At 47.0% G+C, this 21,880-nt stretch overlaps 1 protein-coding gene across 2 annotated transcripts in view; it reads left to right on the top strand.

Annotated features, from left to right (window-relative positions):
* Nucleotides 1-18,248, top strand: part of LOC148514038 (cell cycle control protein 50C-like) — a 37,542-nt gene extending 19,294 nt beyond the window's left edge. The window contains exons 3-7 of one of the 2 annotated variants that reach the window (XM_088481081.1): nt 2,954-3,064; nt 6,501-6,588; nt 14,079-14,222; nt 14,361-14,570; nt 18,055-18,248. In XM_088481081.1, the coding sequence (XP_088337207.1) occupies nt 2,954-3,064; nt 6,501-6,588; nt 14,079-14,222; nt 14,361-14,570; nt 18,055-18,248 (747 nt within the window). Of the gene's footprint in view, nt 1-2,953; nt 3,065-6,491; nt 6,589-14,078; nt 14,223-14,360; nt 14,571-18,054 lie in introns of both variants that reach the window. The other variant, XM_088481080.1, reaches the window with a different exon arrangement.
* The last annotated feature ends 3,632 nt before the right edge of the window (nt 18,249-21,880 follow it).

The raw sequence follows: 21,880 nt of genomic DNA, 5'->3' as shown, positions 1-21,880 counted from the left end.
GGAAGTATGGGGGAGGTGGTTTTTTGATTGCAGGTGCTTGCTGAAGGTGCTTTTTTGGAGCTATATAATGCTTTACTTTAGCAACTTTAAAATATGCTTGCACCCAGGGCAGTTTCTAGGGTCTGAGGCTCCCAGTGCGAGCAGTCAAAATGCGCCCCCCCCCCCCCTCGAAGCAGTAATATTGTGGAGTGGGCGTGGCGTCATCGTGAGGGGGTGTGGTATCACAGTAAGGGAGCGTGATCTAGAAAGACCACAGAATGACAGCCACTGTGACTACTGAGTACAGGGGTGTCTAACCTGTCAGAGGCAAAGCGCTGAAAAATATATGTAGCTAAACAAAAGATAGACAGCATGCGCGCGCCTCCGGCGCGCGCTCAAAAAATGGGGTGTGGCCTAGCTGTCACAAGCCCACGCCGCATTTCTGTGTGCATGCCTGTGGTGTGACATTTGCAGAAGTATGACCTTGCATCACACCCGGTTTTAGTCGCGTTGGGAGCGAGCCCAGCACATTGAAAATACAAGCCAGATCCACATAAAATACACTGCAACAAACCACTTCCATATAAAATATATTGGAAAAGCCAGAGGCACATAAACCACGTTTTAAAACCACATCCACCTCAAATACATTATTAAATCCAGAACCACATAAAACACATTGAAAAAACATGATTCACATAATACACACTTCATTCCAGCCCCCTCCCTTGCCATTCCATCCCGACAGGTCTTAGGCTCCCCCCCCCCACTGGCTCTCAGGCAAAAGTGCCCATTATGCAGTGCCCCCTGTAGTTGTCCCCATATGCAGTGTCCCCTGTATTTATGCCCCTTATGCAGTGCCCACAGTGGTAGTGTAACTTATGCAGAGCCCCCATTAGTAGTGCCCCCTGTAGTCATGTCCCCTGTAGTCATGCCCCCAATAGTAATGGTCCCTGTTGTAGTGCCCCAGTAGTAGTGTCCCCAGTTGTATTGCCCCCAATAGTAATGCCCCCTGTAGTAGTGTCCCCTTTATAAATTCCCCAGTATTAATGCCCCTGTATTAGTGCCCCCAATAGTAACGCTCCCTTTGTAGTAGTGCCCCCAGTAGAAGTGCCCCCAGTAGAAGTGCCCCTGGCCCCTGAGCAATGCACCCAGTAGTGGTGCCTCCTAAGCAATAACCCCAGTAGAAGTGCCCCCCGAGTAATGTCCCCAGTAGTAGTGCCCGGGTGCCCCCAGTAGTGGTGTCTCCCCCAGTAGAAGTGCCCCCAGAGTAATGTCCCTAGTAGCTGTGCCCAGGTGCCCCCAGTAGTGGTGGCTCCCCCAGCAGAAGTGCCCCCAGTAGTAGTGCCTCCCCCCAAGTATTGTCCAGGCTGCCTGCACACACAAAAAAAAACAAACAGTAACACTTACCTTCAGCCCCGCTCTGGCGTCCGCTCCGCTCGGCTGCTCCTCTCTCTGCACTATGGGAAAGACGTCATGACGTCCTCCCATAGTGCACATTGTGGGAGCCGGAAGCCGGAGCCTCCGTCTCCGGCTGCTCTGCTCTGCCGGGCGCCCGGCAGTTAACATGCTGTTTCTACAGCAGGGGTAGGAGGCAGCGCGCCCCGTGCGATTGCACGGGTCGCCTGCCCCTAGAAACGGCCCTGCTTGCACCCATTTTCATGTAAACCAAATTTGATGGGAATACTTATTTTCCCTCCAAAAAAGTAGCAAAATGCTATTCTTCACCACTTGCAGACAGACGCTAAATAACGCCTATTGAGACCATTCAAAAACCCCAAATACTTTCAGCAGGGCTAATCGGGGGTACCCATAGTGAATCCCCCATGTCAGAGTATCTTTTGGGGGGTATCAGGCTGATTTCCCCAAAAAATTACAGGACTTTTCGACTGTTTGAGTTTCACTGTGTCCCGTTTTCGGCATTTGAAATTGAATACGGGGATACGCGGGGTGGGTAAAAGTCCGGCCTCTGACTTTTCGTTTCAAATTGAATACGACCCATAGTCTTGATTCGGCTTCATGTGTGACCTTCCTTAAAAAAACGTGCACTTACATAAACTTCCTATCTCTGATTATAATCTACTGTAGAACTACCGAAAAACGAACAAATGGACTTTTCCAGAATAGCCATCCTCTAGTCAGAAAAACACAAGTATGTTTGGATGTGGATTGATATGTCGACAGTCATAATGACATTGACCAGTAATGAACTGTCCACATGTTAGAATGTCAACATATCATCCCCGATGGCCCTGACAACTGAGGTGGCTTCCAGGTCCCGCAGGTCATGTGACGGTAACTTCTGGGTCCGAGCTGTGTTCCTCCCTCTAGTACTTAACCCTAAAATATCCCCCTTCAGTAGAACTCTAACCTCCCGCCACAGCCTAACCCTCCCCCTGCAGCTTAATCCTAACCTCTTCCCGCAGCCTAACCCTACCATCCTCTGCAGCCTTACGCTAACCTCCCCCCACAGCCTAACCCTAACCTTCCACCTCAACCTTATGCGAACCTCCTCCCTGCAGCCTAACCCTCCCCCCAGCTTAATCCTAACCTCCTCCTGCAGTCTAACCCTACCTTCTTCTGCAGCTTTACTCTAAACTCCCCCACAGCCTGACCCCCCCCGCAGCCTAACCCTAACCTCGCCCCACAGCCTAACCCCCCCCGCAACCTAGCCTAACTTTCCACTGCAACCTTATGCGAACCTCCCCCCCGAAGCCTATCCCTCCTCCCCGCAGCCTAACCCTAAGCTCCCCCCGCAGCCTAACCCTCCCTTCTACAGCCTAACTCTAATGTCGACATTCTGAATGTTGACACATTGCCTGTTGACATTTGTACAATATCAATATCATAGCTGTCGACATTGTGATGTTGACCTTTTGACTACATCCTGTCTGTTCTAGTCCGCAGCTTAGCTTAGCGATGTTTTCTACTTGAATCGAACGTGTCATACATACTGTATATTTCTTTGCTGCAGGGGGATGTCTATATGTACTATGGCCTCAGCAACTTCTTCCAGAACCATCGCCGATACGTGATATCCAGATATTATGCCCAGTTACTTGGGAGAAATGTTACTAATAAAGAGGTTAGTTTTATTTTGTGTAATCACAGTAGTAGATACAATCTTCAGTGGCCACGGGGTGGTGCTCAAACAATAGACCCCCACTCACATATTTCTTATGTCCTTGATAACTGACCAAAACATTTATCACTGATACTGCTCAAGGACTCATTTTACTGATCATTTTTTGGTTAGACAAAGCCAGCATGCCCCAAACCCCAAGTGTTTTAGTATATGCAGACAACCACATAGGCAGCCCTCTAACCTTCAAAAGGGCCGCACACACTAATACCTTAAAATAATACATGTAGTGAAAGAAGGCGACACCTGTCTGTAATAACACATCAGCACACCTGTCTGTCATAACACATCAGCACACCTGTCTGTCATAACACATCAGCACACCTGTCTGTAATAACACATCAGCACACCTGTCTGTAATAACACATCAGCACACCTGTCTGTAATAACACATCAGCACACCTGTCTGTAATAACACATCAGCACACCTGTCTGTAATAACACATCAGCACACCTGTCTGTAATAACACATCAGCACACCTGTCTGTAATAACACATCAGCACACCTGTCTGTAATAACACATCAGCACACCTGTCTGTAATAACACATCGGCACACCTGTCTGTAATAACACTTCAGCACACCTGTCTGTAATAACACATCAGCACACCTGTCTGTAATAACACATCAGCACACCTGTCTGTAATAACACATAAGCACACCTGTCTGTAATAACACATCAGCACACCTGTCTGTAATAACACATCAGCACACCTGTCTGTAATAACACATCAGCACACCTGTCTGTAATAACACATCAGCACACCTGTCTGTAATAACACATCAGCACACCTGTCTGTAATAACACATCAGCACACCTGTCTGTAATAACACATCGGCACACCTGTCTGTAATAACACATCGGCACACCTGTCTGTAATAACACATCAGCACACCTGTCTGTAATAACACATCAGCACACCTGTCTGTAATAACACATCAGCACACCTGTCTGTAATAACACATCGGCACACCTGTCTGTAATAACACATCGGCACACCTGTCTGTAATAACACATCAGCACACCTGTCTGTAATAACACATCAGCACACCTGTCTGTAATAACACATCAGCACACCTGTCTGTAATAACACATCAGCACACCTGTCTGTAATAACACATCGGCACACCTGTCTGTAATAACACATCAGCACACCTGTCTGTAATAACACATCAGCACACCTGTCTGTAATAACACATCAGCACACCTGTCTGTAATAACACATCAGCACACCTGTCTGTAATAACACATCAGCACACCTGTCTGTAATAACACATCGGCACACCTGTCTGTAATAACACATCAGCAGCATTTGTTACAAGCTATAACAATCAAATCTGGCAATAAAGCAGGAAGGAGAAACAGGTAAAGGCTCAATGACATTTTATTATTGTGTTGACAGCTAGGACGTGTTAGGTCCCACAATACTAAAGCTGGGTACACACTGGAGCGATATACAAGAAATGTAAAACAGTGCTAGTGGGTAGTTTAATATTCACTAGAGGATATACAGCATATATATATATAGTTATATACGGCTTGGTTAATGTAAAATTATACATTTATTGATAAAACAATAAAACATTAATACAGTAATAATAATACACCTTTCATAAAATTACTGAGAAAAAGTAACTTACTGTTGTGCATAAACCTCAAGTTAGGCAATTATCTAAAAAGAGTATATTGCTCAAACTGACAGCCCCCACAATAGATATAACCTGTATGAGCCACTTGTTTCAAGATGGAATTAGGATCCTGGAGGTAGTGAACATCCCGGTCTATTGTACAGTTAGTGGAGGAAATTAAAAACTACCCGATGTTAGGTTTCCAATTAAGCAGCATTAGCAAGATCTCCTCGCACACACTGGAGCAATATTGGCCCGATATGTAATTTCCGGACTAATCGGAACGACATATCGTCCAGTGTGTATGGCCAATCTGCGTTCTCCTGTTAGCGATATTTTCCAGTCGGCTGTGCTGCACGGCCAACCAGACAATATCGCATGCGGCACTGTGCAAGGTAATGAAGGACGGAACGAGGGTTTGTTCCGTCCTTTATTACATCCTTCTGATGTGTATGGCAGATACGATATGTGAGCCCTTCGGCAGCCATATTGTCTGGGTACACATCGCTCTAGTGTGTACCCAGCTGTACAGTCGTCTCCTCCCTAGCCGTAAGACCCCTAGGCTGCATCCTTGTTATCCTGGAGGTTTGGGTTTTCAAAATTCCCCTGGGGTAAAGCCCCCTATTGGAATCAGCCAGCCAGGATGTCATGGCTGCCACTCAGCGAGCAGGGGACATCTTGTTGACTCTAGCTTTCCCCTGAAGAGGCATAGGTGAGATATTGCGGGACTTCAAAAAGTTAATAAATATCCCCTTCCTCCCCGAACTCAGCCTCACATTCAACTAATAGACCCACACCAAGTTAGCATTAAATAGCTATTCCCAACACTCCAAATAAACTAACGATGCACTGCTGTGACCCCTAATATTAATGTAAACAGCCCCACCAATAAATTACCTACCACCCACTAAATGATTAAGCTTCATCTTCCTGTTAAATTATGAGCCCACTCCTATGCCTACAGTGCATTAAGATTTCCCCACTCTACACTTACCTTCTTCTGTCTGGCTCTGCAAAAACAGACTTTCTTCCTGTCTGCACCTATGGGATGGTACATGTTTGATATTAGATCACAAATGGCGAGAGTGTGAAGTTAGGGGGCAATGTATTAGTCTGATCAGCAGTCACAAGCAATGATCAGCCTATCAATCAATCGACCACAACATTACCCGTCCTGGTGGCAGGGGTTTTGGGCAACTGTAAGCCCCCCTAAGTGCTCACCTGTCAATAAATAGAAAACATAATATTTTCTAAAGCTTCTCCTTTAATAGTACACCTTTTAGAGGTGTGTTAATTTTTTTACATCCACAAATGTGACTATTGTAAAAGTGGTAAAGAAGTTTGGCAGCAAAAATAATACTTTATATATTTATTATTTAAAGTAATGAGCTCAGTTCCTTTATTCTGCTTAATCCAACAAGTCAAAACTAATATAACTTTTCCTTTTTACCTCTATGGGGAGGGAAAATACTTTTTTTTGCCTCAGTCCCTGAGCAAACTTATGCTACCTAGAAAATGAGGTGCAGAGAAGTCACTTTTTGTAAAGGGCATAACAAGTGGGTTGGAGGTGATTCTGGCCCATTCACGCCTCCGCTGCACTTCAGGGCATGTGCGTTGGGGGAGATGCATTTTATTGGTTCCAGTAGCTGTGTAGCATCCCTGGCCGCAAACAATGGTAATATTAAGAACTTACCACACTGCCCAGGAGTAATGTTATATGTGTTTTCTTGCTTTTGTACAGAGTGTGCAGACATCGAGCAGCTGTGCACCATTTACCACTTACAGCAATGGAACCCCAATGGCTCCCTGCGGTGCAATTGCTAACAGCATGTTTAATGGTAAGTAGGGAAATGAAAAGGGCTACACTTACGGTTGAGTTTAACAAAAGTCTCGCACCTGTAGGGTTTTTCCCGCAGGTGCAATATTTTTGGTATTCAATTTGGTGCAGGTTACTGACATTGTTTTAGCACTCAAGTTTTTTTGTGAGCGAGTCCAGAGCAGGTCTAAATTCTCCTAAAATCCATATTTTGAGGAAAAATCATCGACACTTGCTCTGGAACCCGTATCTTCAGCAGCGTGACTGTGACCCCTGGCCAGTGTGTGTGTGAGGGGTGCTGCCGGTGTCTGTCAGTGTGAGGGGTGCTGCCGGTGTCTGTCAGTGTGAGGGGTGCTGCCGGTGTCTGTCAGTGTGAGGGGTGCTGCCGGTGTATGTCAGCGTGAGGGGTGCTGCCGGTGTCTGTCAGTGTGAGGGGTGCTGCCGGTGTATGTCAGTGTGAGGGGTGCTGCCGGTGTCCGTCAGTGTGAGGGGTGCTGCCGGTGTCCGTCAGTGTGAGGGGTGCTGCCGGTGTCCGTCAGTGTGAGGGGTGCTGCCGGTGTCCGTCAGTGTGAGGGGTGCTGCCGGTGTCCGTCAGTGTGAGGGGTGCTGCCGGTGTATGTCAGTGTGAGGGGTGCTGCCGGTGTATGTCAGTGTGAGGGGTGCTGCCGGTGTATGTCAGTGTGAGGGGTGCTGCCGGTGTATGTCAGTGTGAGGGGTGCTGCCGGTGTCCGTCAGTGTGAGGGGTGCTGCCGGTGTCCGTCAGTGTGAGGGGTGCTGCAGGTGTCCGTCAGTGTGAGGGGTGCTGCAGGTGTCCGTCAGTGTGAGGGGTGCTGCCGGTGTCCGTCAGTGTGAGGGGTGCTGCCGGTGTCCGTCAGTGTGAGGGGTGCTGCCGGTGTCCGTCAGTGTGAGGGGTGCTGCCGGTGTCCGTCAGTGTGAGGGGTGCTGCCGGTGTCCGTCAGTGTGAGGGGTGCTGCCGGTGTCCGTCAGTGGGAGGGGTGCTGCCGGTGTCCGTCAGTGGGAGGGGTGCTGCCGGTGTCCGTCAGTGCGAGGGGTGCTGCCGGTGTCCGTCAGTGGGAGGGGTGCTGCCGGTTTCCGTCAGTGCGAGGGGTGCTGCCGGTGTCCGTCAGTGTGAGGGGTGCTGCCGGTGTCCGTCAGTGTGAGGGGTGCTGCCGGTGTCCGTCAGTGTGAGGGGTGCTGCCGGTGTATGTCAGTGTGAGGGGTGCTGCCGGTGTATGTCAGTGTGAGGGGTGCTGCCGGTGTATGTCAGTGTGAGGGGTGCTGCCGGTGTCCGTCAGTGTGAGGGGTGCTGCCGGTGTCCGTCAGTGTGAGGGGTGCTGCCGGTGTCCGTCAGTGTGAGGGGTGCTGCCGGTGTCCGTCAGTGTGAGGGGTGCTGCCGGTGTCTGTCAGTGTGAGGGGTGCTGCCGTGTCTGTCAGTGTGAGGGATGCTGCCGCTGGGGGGAGGGAAGAGACCAGGATCTCCGTCAGCCACCGGAGATTTCCTGGCCTTTTATTGTATCTGCGACGGCTGGCTTGCGTGAACCCATGCGTCACTTAGCCGGCCGATGTTTTCACAGATTACCCAATGCTGCGTCCTTGGACGCAGCTTGGATAAGTAAGGTATGCAGGAGGTGTGATGCCTCCTGCTGCATTACCATAATTGCAAGAACGGAATTGCAAAGCTGCTTGCGTGCAGCTTTGCAATTCCGTCCTGTGCTGAATCAGGACCACAGTTAAGTGATTTTTTTTTGCTATAGGCAACATCACTTTTAAAACTCACTTCTAAAAACTCTCACTTTAGTAAATTTACCCCTAGTAATGTACTTATCTCAGTAGAGCAAGAAATGTCTCTATTCCAAAGAACTCACAATCTATTTATATATACCGTGACAATGATGGGTATGCAAAAGACTAAAGCATTAAAATGTATTTATCACATAATGCAAAAAATATGACTGCAAATTTCTTTCCTGACTGAGGCCGGATTATACAATATATATATCCCTAAAAAGAAGAATCAAATTTTATGAGCTTGTTAACCTGATTTGGTTAGTCAGTGCTAGACGTATCTTAGGTTAATAGGTGCTAGATGTATTGAGAAAGTAAATGTCCAGCAATACAAACCCATGACAGTCTAAGGGGCCTATTCATCAACATTAAAATAACGTTTTTAAGGACATTTTCCTTAAATAACGTTATTTTGGTATTCATGAACAGACTTAGCACAGGAGATATCACAGATATCGCCTTGCTAAGTTCCCCTGCGTTAATTTCCACACTCCCCTTACATTTTCGGAATTTGATGCAGTTACTATTCGCCACTGTGAGGTGGCGAATAGCAGAATCGACTTACCTGTATCCACGTGTGCAGGTCCCCCGACGAGTCCCTCCGGCGCTCTGCTCCGTCCTCAGGCTCCGGAGGCTGGTCGGACATGTGTGCTCCCCAGCAGAGCACAAGAAAGTTTAGAAAAAGAAAAATTTTTTTTTTCTTTCTCTAATCTGTCATGTGGTCTGCTGGGAAACCACATGACAGACCAGCAGGACGGAGCCGGAGGCTGCTGCGCGGACAGGTAAGTCGGTGGGGGGGGGGAGGTGAGCGGAGGGGGTCGGGGGGTCGGTGGGGTACACAAACTTAACGCATCTGTAGGCAGTGCTGCACATGCGCTGGTTTTACAGATGTAACAGCGCATGCGCAGCACTGTTTCCAGATGCGATAAGGTAGTGTAGGCAGGGAAAAGTATCTATTTCCCGAAAAGCTGTCATCGCAAAAATGACAGCTTTTCGGAATAGATACTTATGGAGAGGTGGAATGATGAATTCCACCTATAATTAGGTAGAACTCCATGCGAGTTCTAAACCTAATTATCTCCATCAAATTTTTAGGTTTAATGAATAGGCCCCATAGTTGTGTAATGGCCAAATTGGCCATCTGTAATTCCTTTGTTCCCTTTCTCACTCGCTTCCTGCGCTGAAGTACTGCTCCCACTTGCACTAGGCTTCCTGGTCCCTAGCAGCCCCAGTGGCAGATTAGTCCTAATCCGTTTGGCTATATAGGGAATGGAAGATGAACAATCCAAGAATGCAGGGGAATCAGGGGCGGAACTACCGCCGGTGCAGCGCACCAGGGCCCACGGCAGTGAAGGGGTCTGACATCCGCAGCTGACTGCATTATCAGCAGTACTCATTACAGTACATCGCAGACGGCTGGGGGCCCTAACAGAGAAGCAGGACACCGCTGCGGTCCAGCCAGAGGAGGGTAGTGGGCGGTCTGGCTAAGGAGGACAGCCCCTCCCAGCGGCGTCACTAGAGGGGGAGCGGACCGCACCAGTGTAACCCTTCGAGGAGGGTGACACCAAAAGCACCTGCACCCAGGGCCTGGAGCTGAAAATGTTCATAGGCCTATACTGAGGAGGGTAAGAGCTGTGATCGGTGCTGTGTGAGTGTGTTCAGAGTCACCTTGGCGTGTACACCTCCTACACTATGAACACTATGGGCTCTATTTACTACAATCTGCATATTGAATGCAGATTTTAGTGTGATATTACCGAGTGAATTCGCATTGCGAATTCAGGCAATATCACAGGGATTTACTACAAATCCCTTACAGGGACAGAGCTTGTGATAAAGCTCTGTCCCTGCAAATCCCCTTCGGAGCCTTATCACAGTATTTTCGCAAAAAATACCGTGATTAAGTGCCCGCGCATGCGCCGACCGATCGCTGCTGCTACCCCTCCGTGCTAAGCCCCGCCCCCGCGTTCACGGACTCCCCTCTCCCATGCACTTACCTGCATGCTCCGGGCCTTCAGTGATGTTCTCCATTCCTCCGGTCAGGTGATCTCCCATACTGCACTGGGGCCCGATCACCTGATGACCGGGCAGCAGTGTACTATGGGAGACCAGCTGACCGGAGGGGAGTCATCACCGGAGGCCCGATCACCGGTCACGGGAGTCAGGTAAGTAAATTTTTTTTTTTACAATTTTTATTTTTTTATTTTTTTTACAGTAATCAGCTTGCGGTCTGTTTAGACCACACAGCTGATTACTGGGACCGACTCCCAGCTCTGCTCTCCCCGTTAGAGCAGGCCAGGAGTCTGGTAACCGGGGGAGACCCTGGATAACGCCACCTCCAGGTGGCGTTATTATCACAGGGCTTTCCCCGGTATTTTTTCACATTTTATTTTTAGTAACTCTGGTCGGATCACATTTCTCATTACAGTTATGGGAAATGCGATCTGCTTTACTAAAAATAAGTGATACTTAGAGGTTGGAGTAGAATTTTACGAATTCTACTCCAATTGCCCTGTAATAACTATAGGTGATACTAAAATAATGTGAAAAGGGTGTGAAAACACCCTTTTTCACTTTATTTTAGTAAAAATAATGTTGGTAAATAGAGCCCTATGTCTCCCTAACTACATAGAAATAGAAAAACAGCATAATTTTTTTTTTTGGGGTAGGGGGACTAGAAAAACTATTTAAATACTTAAAATGTATTGCCAGTTAGGCAGCTGGTAATCATGCTGTCACTTTGATGGGCCTATTTTTATGTGGAGGCCTGGAGCTGTAGCTCTATCCGCCCCATTGTTAATCTGGCCCTGCCTGCACCCCCTCCCCCCGCAGCCTACAGTATAGCCCCCACCCCTCCCGTGGCCCCTGTTATATAGCAAGTTCCGACCGCCACACTTGTGTTCCCAAAATGTTGTGCGTGCCGTGTGACGTCATCATGCCCGTTGGACGACACCCAGCATTCTGGAAGGAGCGCAGCTGCGCTCCTCCTTTTTGTTCTCCTCCGGAGTCTGACCACTCTGGCAGCCAGCTCACTGTGATGTGTGGAGAGGAGTCTGTGGCTGTGCCTCCCCTGTGGACTGTTCTTGTAGAAGTAAGTCTATCTTTATTTTTATCTGACTCTTTTTCTATAATCCCTGTGTGCACCATTATATATATATTGTGTAGAACAACAGTAGGAGTGGGGTCTCGCAGTCCCAGCATAATGGCATAATGCCTCCTCCTTTTGGACGCTGGGAACTTGAGTCTTTATAGACTCAGGTCCCGACATCATACATAGAGCCGCATGGCCAGAACGCGACTGCATCTGCCGTGCGTCCCCCCTCTCAGTGGAGGTGTAGCTAGCCCGTTTCACTGTCTCTCTCCCCCTATCCCGCCCTGTTGGCGACTCCTATCTACATCACTGGGCTGCAGAGCATAAGCCTGGCTGGAGCCGGGTCGGGTCTTACAGCTGGTGGTTAGCGCCGGTTAATGTTCCCCCTATCGGGTGGTGCCCACGAGCGCCTGCAGTGCCTTACAGCCCTGAAGCCGGCCTTGACACACGTGTATTTTAATAAATTACAATTATTATTTTATTGCCTAATCTGCTAAGATTTGATCCACAAGTATTTTGCACACTAACAATAGTTACAGTGTCTGCACAGAGTCTTGCTACAAAACCCATTTTTTTTCTATTTTTCATAAAACAGGGAAGCTCTATAAGACCCCTATTTACTACAATCTGCATTTCAAATGAGAGTGCCTCCGTCCATGCACTGACGCCGGCTAGCAATGAACCCCCCCATCACGATAGTGGGCGTCTCTATGCAGTCTTTGCGATCACAGTAATTATCATATTTTGCAGAAGACCTGCATGCTGTGATCTCAATAGCAATCAGGCCCTCCCTATGGTTTGACAAGGGAGGAGAACCATGGGGGGGAGGGGTAGGGGGACACCATGAGTTACCGCACCAGGTGTCACCAATAAATTGGTAGAAAATAATACAGTGCTAATAAAAATATGGATTAATGACATTTGTAATCTCATTTTTCTTTTGCTTGGTGGGGTGGAGGTTGGGGTCCCAAAGCATAGTTTTGCACTTGGGCCCACCACTCTCCTGTTCCGCCACTGAATGGAATGCAGAGACAGGTCCACGTAAGGGGTGTTACCAGCCTTCGGTAGGTATGGCCATCAATTGACTGTCGGTGCACTACTATGCCTAACAATCCCTGCACTCTCCTACAAAGATAAATTTATAGAGGATTATAATCTCATTTTACAAGTTTGGTGCTTAGCAAAGATCTCCCAAGTGAAAAAAAAAAACCTCCCTGCAATGCCGTACAGACATTAATACTAGCCCTTATATAGCACTATTATAATATATTTAGATTCATTTAAAAGTCCTACATAGTAACGTAAAACTAGAGATGTGTGGTTCGCTTCTCCATAAATCCGAGTCGCGGTTCTGATCTACCAGCGGTGTACTGCATGCTTGAGCCATGAAATGTGGTTTTGTAGTTGCTGTTCACTAAATGCTTCTGATCGGTGCCTTTTTATGTTTCTCTGGCTGTTCCAGGTGAACCCCAAATACTTTCCTTGTGATTTTAGCCTTATGTTGAATGTGAAATAAGAGTCTGACAACTGAAAACCACAAGGGGAAAAAGTTCAGCACAATAGAGAAAATCTGTGATAGAACAATTTTGTTCTATCTGAATGAACTTTTAGCTAACGGATCTATATTGCAGAATGATTGGGGCTTTCCTGGATTAGGCCGATGCTTTCATGTCATTTGGAGCAACAAATAAAAAATATACTAAATTATATTTGAAACTAATCTTTGTCATTCCCTGTATTGCTCCTGGTAAGGAAGGACTTTCTTTGTGTAGCAGTGCTCATCACAGTGTCTGTGGGATGGAAAGATGGCCAGAGCTATACAGTGATAAGCAGCGGTAATCTTAGATTACCGTTGTTTGTTAAATCCAGAAAGGATGACACAAATCCTTTAGCGAGTGCTAAAGGGGTTATGCATCATTCTTAAAGGGGGCCCTGGGTATGGAGTCATGCATAAAGAACATGTATGACATGTATGATTCTGAGTCACATGTATGTACACAATCAGGCTGCATCTAGTGATTTTTGCAACTGTGTCTTTGTCCCCCCATACATACAGGGGCACCGAGAGGGGGGGGAGCGGGTACAGTGATCGCGCCCCCCCTGGCTTTGCGCCGGGCTGAGGGGGCTCAGAGCGCCCCCCCTCCCCAGCGCGCAAATCTTTTTTTTTCTCTCGGCAATGGGGCGTAGCCACGCCTCCCGCGATTAGACCACGCCCCCTATTACCGGGGCCCGCCACGGCTCTTGGCGGGCCTGCATACATATGTTCCATGCTCAGCTGGTACTCTTCGTCCATGAAATGGCATTTTATGGTGTCACCTGGCCGGCTACATACCTGGCAAAAATGTTTCCTCACAGCCTCAGGAGCTGTGAGGAAAAATATGTGTTAAATGCAGCCTCTGGGGATTCACACGAGTGGAAACACATAGATTCCAGAATGTTATGCAAAATCTATGGGTTCCCATGCATTACCTCAGCGTTTGCATTGTGGGAAATGCTGATTAATTTAATACTGTAGCTCCGGGCGTGAAACCCGGAGCTTTTCTCCATGTGGTAAACCCTGCACCTAATTCAATATGCCCCTTAATGTCTCTTGGATATTATGTATTATTGTAACAGTTGATCTCTTGCCTTCCCAGACACAATAACACTTCACTATCAGCTGGACGCCGCTAATAATATCCCAGTCCCTCTACTGAAGACTGGAAACACCTGGTGGTCTGATAAGAATGTGAAGTTCAGAAACCCAGAACCAATAGAGGATCTCGTCCAGGCATTTGCAGGTAAAGTACATTGGCCGCATAATATGCAGAATGTTACTTTATGAAAACAAGGTGCATCGTCAGCTACAGATATGATGTTTTTAGTGTTGAAACACTAACAGAGGAAAATTAATCTCCTCCATGTTTTTGGCTTCACAGGAAGTGCCAGACCTCCGTACTGGCAGAAAGCGGTTTATGAGCTTGATCCTCTGGATCCTTCTAACAATGGCTACGTAAACGATGACCTGATCAACTGGATGAGAGTGGCCGCACTCCCGAACTTCAGAAAGCTCTATAGACGCCTCTCCCGCGTACAACAGTTCTCCGAAGGCCTCCCGGCTGGCAATTACAGCTACTGGATTGATTATAGTATCCTTTGTGATGGTGATAATTGATGTGCCTGTGAGAGGATTTTATGCAGTGCTTAAAGTGGTCCTAGAGAAGTGGTGGAACTCACCCCCTCGCTCCCCGGTGCTTATTTAATAAAGAGAGTGGTCTCAAAAAGGGGTGTGGTCTCAAAAAGAAAGGGACGTGGTCACACAATTGTATCCCCAATTCAAATTACGCCACACAGTAGCACAATCTTATTCATATTACACCGCACATAGTGCCCCTGTTTCACATTACGCCACATAGTAGAGTCCCTTATTCATGTTATGACACACAGTAGTGCCCCTTTAACACAATGCCCATGGTAGTGCCCCTTATACACAATGTCCACCATAGTAGTGCCCCTAATACACCTAGGGCAGGATATATTAACATTGGGCCTGATTCAGAGCCGTTCGCTATTTGCGGTCGTTTGTTCAAAAACAAGGGGTGGCTATTCAAATGATCCGTTCGCAAATTGCAGTCTGTTCACACCTCTAAGTCTGAACGAGCGAGCAAAACATACGCTCGTTTATTTGATAAAAACGCCCCCTGGCCGCTCGCACCATACGTCATGTCCGCTATTTATTAGATTAATCGAGTACATCGTACAGCGTATGAACTGCTCGCTATTCTTGTGGTTGGTGTTTTCAACCGCTATTTTGCGAGCAGTTCTGAGTTAAAAAAAACCAAATGACGTGGTCAATGACGCTGCTGTATTAATTATGCACTCCCTTAAAACGCCCGTTTTGACCTTTAAGCACGCCTGCGTTCGGATCTCCACTCCCCGTTTTCAAGCACCTTCCCCTGTTACCACCCACATACGCCTCATTCTGTCACTCAAAATAGCAGGCCCTCGCTATATTGCGTACCAACGATTTTCGGCCGCACTGACTGGTTCGCGCATGCGTACTAAAATCCGTACGCATGCGCAGATGTGCGAACATCGCTCGGAACGAGCGTACTGCCGCTAGCAAGTGGCTCTGAATGAGGGCCATTGTGCGGTGTATCCTGTCAGACATTGCATCCCTACTGATCGCATATGTACTAACATATGCGATCAGTTTTGCAAAGGACAGCTCTTCCGATAAGAGATGTCCTTTGTGATCAGAGCTGCGCCCTGGACTTCCGGGCTTATGACCCGGGAATCCATCTGCGCATGCACAGAGTGACTCGGCGGCCACGGGGCATGCTGGGAGGGATCCGATCGGAAACTAGGTTTTTATCGCATTTTCCATTTAGTACATCCCGCCCTTAATGCCCACAGTAGTAGTGCCCCTTATACAATGCCCAAAGCAATAGTACCCATTACACATAATTCTTACAGCAGTAGTGCCCATTATGTGATGCCCACTGTAGTGGTAGTGCCTCTTATGCAGTGCCCACAGTGGTAGTGCCCCTTATGCAGAGCCCACAGTAGTGGTGCCCCTTATGTAGTGCCCCTAGTAGTAGTGCTCCTTATGCAATGCCCTCATTAGTAAAGCCCCCAGTAGTAATGCCCCCTGTAGTAGTGCCCCCAGTGGTAATGCTCCCAGTGGTATTTCCCCCTGTAGAAATGCCCCCATTAGTAGTGCCCCTTACACAAAAAAACCCCACAATACTTACTCTGTGTCCGACCGATGCCGCCCGTCTGGCCACTCGCTGCTTGGAACTATGGGAGAAACATCATGATGTTTCTCCCATAGTGTACACTGCGGGAGCCGGAAGCCGGAGCTCAGGAGTGAACTCCAGGCTCCGCTTACCACTGTGGGGAAGGAGCCGCGCGACTGCTGGTAACAAAATCTCAGCGGGCACCCGGCATCTCCCTGTGGCGCCAGGCTGACATCCTTGGTCAGTTGGGCCGGAGGAGGCGGAACTGGTTTCATCTCCAAATGGAACTAACGGAACGCAGTTCTGGCCCACTTTAACCCCTGGAAATATGACACTATAAAGGTCTTTTGCAAACCAGAAATAATGCCATTTCATAAAATATCCACTTATTTAGCACAAATTCGCCATTGACCTGTTCCTCTTTCACCTTCTAGGTGCTATTACTATGGTATCGTACGTGTCTATAAATGTAACAAAAATATTCAAAACATACTTGCCTACTTTAGTTAACTCCTCTACAGGAGAAGCCCGCAGAGGAGATGCAACTGACAGCTTCAGGGGTAGGGCCGGGCTCTCCACGTCATTAGGCCCAGCATCATTTTAGCCCTGCCCCTCCGTACGGACCTGAGATTTCCCTCACTATCTCCCCATCTTGCCCACTTCACATGGAAGTGGGCGGGATGAGGGAGATCCACCCTTCCTGGGCAGTGGAGGACTTCCCAAAAAATCGTTTTTCCCACAACTTCCAGGAGAGTAGGCAAGTCTGATTCACATGCACATTATTTACATACATACAGTAATAAACTAAACCCCCTTGTTTGTAACACTAAGCGGGACAGGTCAGAATAAATCTGGCAGTACAAGGTACACAACCCTTTAGTATAAATCTTATGTGTCTGCAGGGCCGGATTTAGGGCACCACATGGGCCTGGAGCTGAAAATGATCCAGGGCCTATTATGAGAAGCAGATGAGGTGTGACCAGTGCTGTGTGGTGTGGCCGGAACCACGTGGGCATATACACACTCTATAATCTCAGCCCCAATGTCTTCGTAAATATGTAAAGAAAAAAAATGCATTATTTTGAGAGTTAAATAGAAATACAATTTTACTACTTATGATTTATGGCTGACCGTGTGGAGAGTAGACGGTCAGTCAACATCCTGCTGTCATGATGATGGGCCTATTTTTATTTGGAGGCCTGGAGCTGTAGCTCCATCCGCCCCATTGTTAATCTGGCCCTGTGTGTCTGACTTGCCCCTTTTACAGTGAGAAATTATCCCTCACTGTTAATGTGGGCTCTATTCATTATGTTAATTATCGGGTTCTGAGCGGACCCCAATAATTAACATTTCAACTCGCGGTGAGCACTGGAGCAATTCATCATCGCTCCTGCATGGAGACAGCTGATCCAAAAATAAGCGGTCTCACTGAATCTAGTGCAAATCTCCCCCGAAACTAGTGCGCCTGCGTGAACTCTAGCCCCGGCATCACGACGGAAGGAGCCGGACAGGGGTGGATGTATGCGAAAGGATCCCTCTTAGCAACCCAGGACTTCTTCCCATAGGGAAGGAGCGGGTTGCAGGAGCAAATGCCATATGACGATGGAGAATACTCCCGCATTTTATCTTTTCGGAGCTTGATGAATTTAGGTCACGGGCCAGATCGTGAGAGAAAGGTAAGCAGTAAAAATCTCCTGCTTTAACTTTTTGATGAATGGCTCGAAAACTTTTTGATGAATGGCCCGAAAACTTAATTTCTACAAAAGCAGGTGAAAATGTTCATTTTCCCCTGATTTTGTAGAAAGGAAGTGATAATGAACAGACCCTATGTCCCTGTTTGTGGATACGCTGTGTTTTGTTAATCATAGGTTGTCATCTTAACTTGCACCCTCAGATTTTCCTGTATCGAGGTTCGGAGGGAAAAAGCATGTTATCCTGACCACGTTGTCATGGTGTGGAGGAAATAACATGTTTCTGGGAATTGCGTACACCGTTACCGGAGCAGCCACTATACTAACGGCATTTGTCATGCTCGCTGTGTACTTGAAGAAACGGAAGCCTAAAAGAAGATCGTTTTCAGGGAGATAAAACTTGCAAACCCTGCCATAAATAACAAGAAAAACAAACAAACAAACAAACAAACAAACAAACAAACAAAACAGCTACCTTCCATATCCATCTCTGCTACATGTGTGAAACCTATTTTATCTGTGTATAGGGAATAAGGACAGATGGGAAACTCTTAGTGATGAACCATAGGCTGGTAACGGTAATATCACACAGGTACCGTACCACTCTGCTTGTGTGACAGGAGCTCAGCACTGATATGTACAGTGAGACAGATAATAAATAAGTCCAGGAGATCATTTATATTGTGTGCTCGATGTGTAGTGTTTCTTAGCTTTGCCCCTGTGGGTTTATGGCCTGCCCTGTGCACATCAAGATGTGCGACTGCTCTCTGTTATCAGGAGACAGCTCCACACTGCACCTTGGCACATATGGGAATGAAGAGATGTGCTGTGCAGGAGTGTAATCATCACATCAGCCCTACAACCTCCATGCCCTTCATTAAATACTACTATAACAATATTTTTCTCCTAAAATACTAATTTATCACTTAAATGAATCATGAGAGCAGGGCTGGATTATGTTCAGTGCCCCACGCATCAGTTTTCCCATATGGTGAGGCAGTGCAGGATGCAATGTATCAGAAGAGCCAGGCCGAGACCGGTGCTTCCCTTCCCTGCTAAAGGATAAAAAGTGATGGAGCCCAGAACCTGCCGGTGGGAGACTGATCACTTCTACACTGCTGCAGTAAGATCATCTGTTATGACGCCTGACGGCCACTGTGATTGGCTGGCAGGTCACAATGAGTGTCAATGGCAAGACTTGATTTGACTGTAACAATTGTATTGGTAAATTAGTTGCCCTTGGACAACCACAAATTATAACCCTGTTATGCCCTGTGTGAGACATGAGGGGACATCGAGACGGTCTATTTGGGTGTTTGAAGTTTTTTTTTTTTTTTTTTTTAGAACACTTGAAGTGCACCTATAGATGTTCTCAAATGAGGTGCAACAGGAAAGTGCAAAATGCAGCATCTTATGACACATGTAAAGCATACTTATCTACTCTCCCGCAACCTCAGGGAGAATCACCAGTTTTCTGGGAGACCCCAGAAAGAGTGGCTGGTCCTAGTGAAGTGGGCTGGATGGGGAGCATAATGCCCGTGGGAAAGGGGCGAGGCAATATGACGCAATTAATAAGCATATCATTTTCACAGTATTTCACACCATTCACAAGGTGGTGGGGCCTAGTTATGCAAATAGCCCTGCTCCGCCTCTGTCAGATGTCACATTCTTAAAGTATGTAAGTATAATGTAGAGTGGAAATGGTTGTGTACTGCTCAGCACAGCAAGGCAAACCCCTCAAATTTACCCTCTCTACCAGTGGAAGCTCCAGACGTAGGGCTGCAGCACAGTCCAAAATTAAAAAATGGGAGCCGCACCAACTCTGGAGCCACAACTGCTCTCTACCCTTTGCAGAAGTTCAAAAACACTGTCACTACAGTCCAGGTTTTAAGGATATCCATGCTTGAGGAAGGTGATTTATGGGTCTATTCATAGAGCAGTGAAAAGGAAAACAGGGCATTCCACTGCTTTTGGCAATTCATACAGGGGGTTTATCGTGGAGAAGGTTCTTCCATCTCCGGCGGCACCCACGCTTTGTTTATGACTGGCATCACCATACTTTTGTATTGTGAGTGCGACTCATAGAATAATGGAAAGCTCTGCTTTACGTTCCTCTACAGTGCTCAGATTCGCTATCTCATGATGGTGTAATCTGTGCTGAGAACCGAATAGAGCAGGGAAGCTGCATACTTCCCTGCTTTCTGCCCGGCACCTGTTGCTGGCTCCTCCCCCTTTTGCCCAGCATCCTTTGCAGCAGGTCTGACAATTGCGCATGCGCAGTGAGAAACAGACATATCGGGCTCCTGATAGGTCAGTCTTCTCACTGCTTTCCGGGATCGCAGCGGGGCCGGATACCGCACTAAGATGTCGGAGAGGTAAATGTACATGAATGGCTACTAAACGTCACTATAAATTGCATCAATGTGATATTTATCAGTAGCCACTTCATATTCTTCTTGAATAGACCCTCTGATTAGCAACTCATGGATATCTTTAAAACCTGGAATGTAATGGAATTCAGAGGTTGGGAACTTCTACTTTATTGAAAAAAGAAAGTCTTAAGGTGCCCATACACGGTGGGATAAATCAGCCGATCCTATGGATTGGTACGATTTGGCTGCTATATCGCACCGTGTAATGGCATGACATCGGATAGTGTGTGCACCCGTTGGGTCGTACATCGCAGGTTCAGTCAATCTGGGGATGCGATGTGCGATCCCATGCAGCGCTATGCAGGTGGGGGAGGGGGGAGCTGGCATATCGGGCAGTCGGCCACCCGAGCGCACCTTGTGTGTGGGAACTGCCCAATATGTCGGACGTTGGATCCCCCATCGTGTTGCACAGCGCTTATCGCACCGTGTATGGCCGGGATTGTTCCGCAAGACTGCCTTTAGTACCACCTCCTCCCATAGGCTGTGCAAAAGTGATACTCCATTGAGACTGTCATTATGTTATGTAAATGTATACACCATAAAGAGGATTATGCACTGTGCTAAAATACACTGCCCAACAAAGTGCCAATGTGACTTTATCCTTAGGGTCTATTAGCTAGAGGTAAGTCATCTTGTTTAAAGATGCAATACAGTATATTCTACTTGCCTGCATTTTGTAGCATAATTAATATATTTCCTCATAGTGCAAAAATTCTAGGCTCCTCTAAAGTACACAAGACATTTTTTTTCATAGGACCTACAGTGTATATCTCACAGGTACAACAGCAACAGTAGGTCCATACTTGCCTACTTTGAAAAAGCATATCAGGGAGATTGTGAAAGTAACACCTATGAGCGCATCGTTAAAGTGGGCGTGTACTGCTACATATGTAAATGGGCCCCAAAGTAATTAGTAAAATCTATTTATTGATAAAAACACACTGATACTTTTCAGGAAGTGCATGTAGCCATAGGGATCATTGTACATTATAACCAATGCAGGGAAATGATACTAATGATCCTTTTTAAATGTATATATTTCTGTTTATTTTTTTATATAACAGCTACATAATTGGTGTAAGGTGCAATCAGGGAGATTGTTAGACTATTCAGGAAGTCCTGAAGAGTCTAGCGGTCGGCGGTAATACATACCGATCCCGTTTACCTCAAATATTTCTATGTTTACCTCATTTCTGCAGCATTTAAGATACTGTGTCCCCTATGAGATCATTTTAGCTGATTTCTTTTGTATTACATACAGTCGAACTTGGGTAGGTGGGATCTCAAGGGACGGCACATTTAGGGGTATATTTACTAAATAGCGGGTTTTTAGAAGTGGAGATGTTGCCCATGGCAACCAATCCGATTCCAGCTGATATATTCTAAAAGGTGCTAGATAAATGTTATTTAGAATCTGATTGGTTGCTAAGGGCAACATCTCCACTTCTATAAACCCACAGTTTAGTAAACAGACCCCTTAGCCTCACTTAGGGCTCTATTTACTACAATCCGCATTGGGAATGCAGATTGTAGTGTGATATTACCGACTGAATTCGCATTGCGAATTCAGGCAAAATCACAGGGATTTACTAAAAAT

The sequence above is a fragment of the Taudactylus pleione genome, unplaced genomic scaffold (genome assembly GCF_031769625.1).
Source record: "Taudactylus pleione unplaced genomic scaffold, aTauple2 ptg000262l, whole genome shotgun sequence".
Taxonomy (NCBI): Eukaryota; Metazoa; Chordata; class Amphibia; order Anura; family Myobatrachidae; genus Taudactylus; species Taudactylus pleione.
Note: the sequence above shows the minus strand (reverse complement) of the source record. Positions and strands in the feature narration are given on the sequence as shown.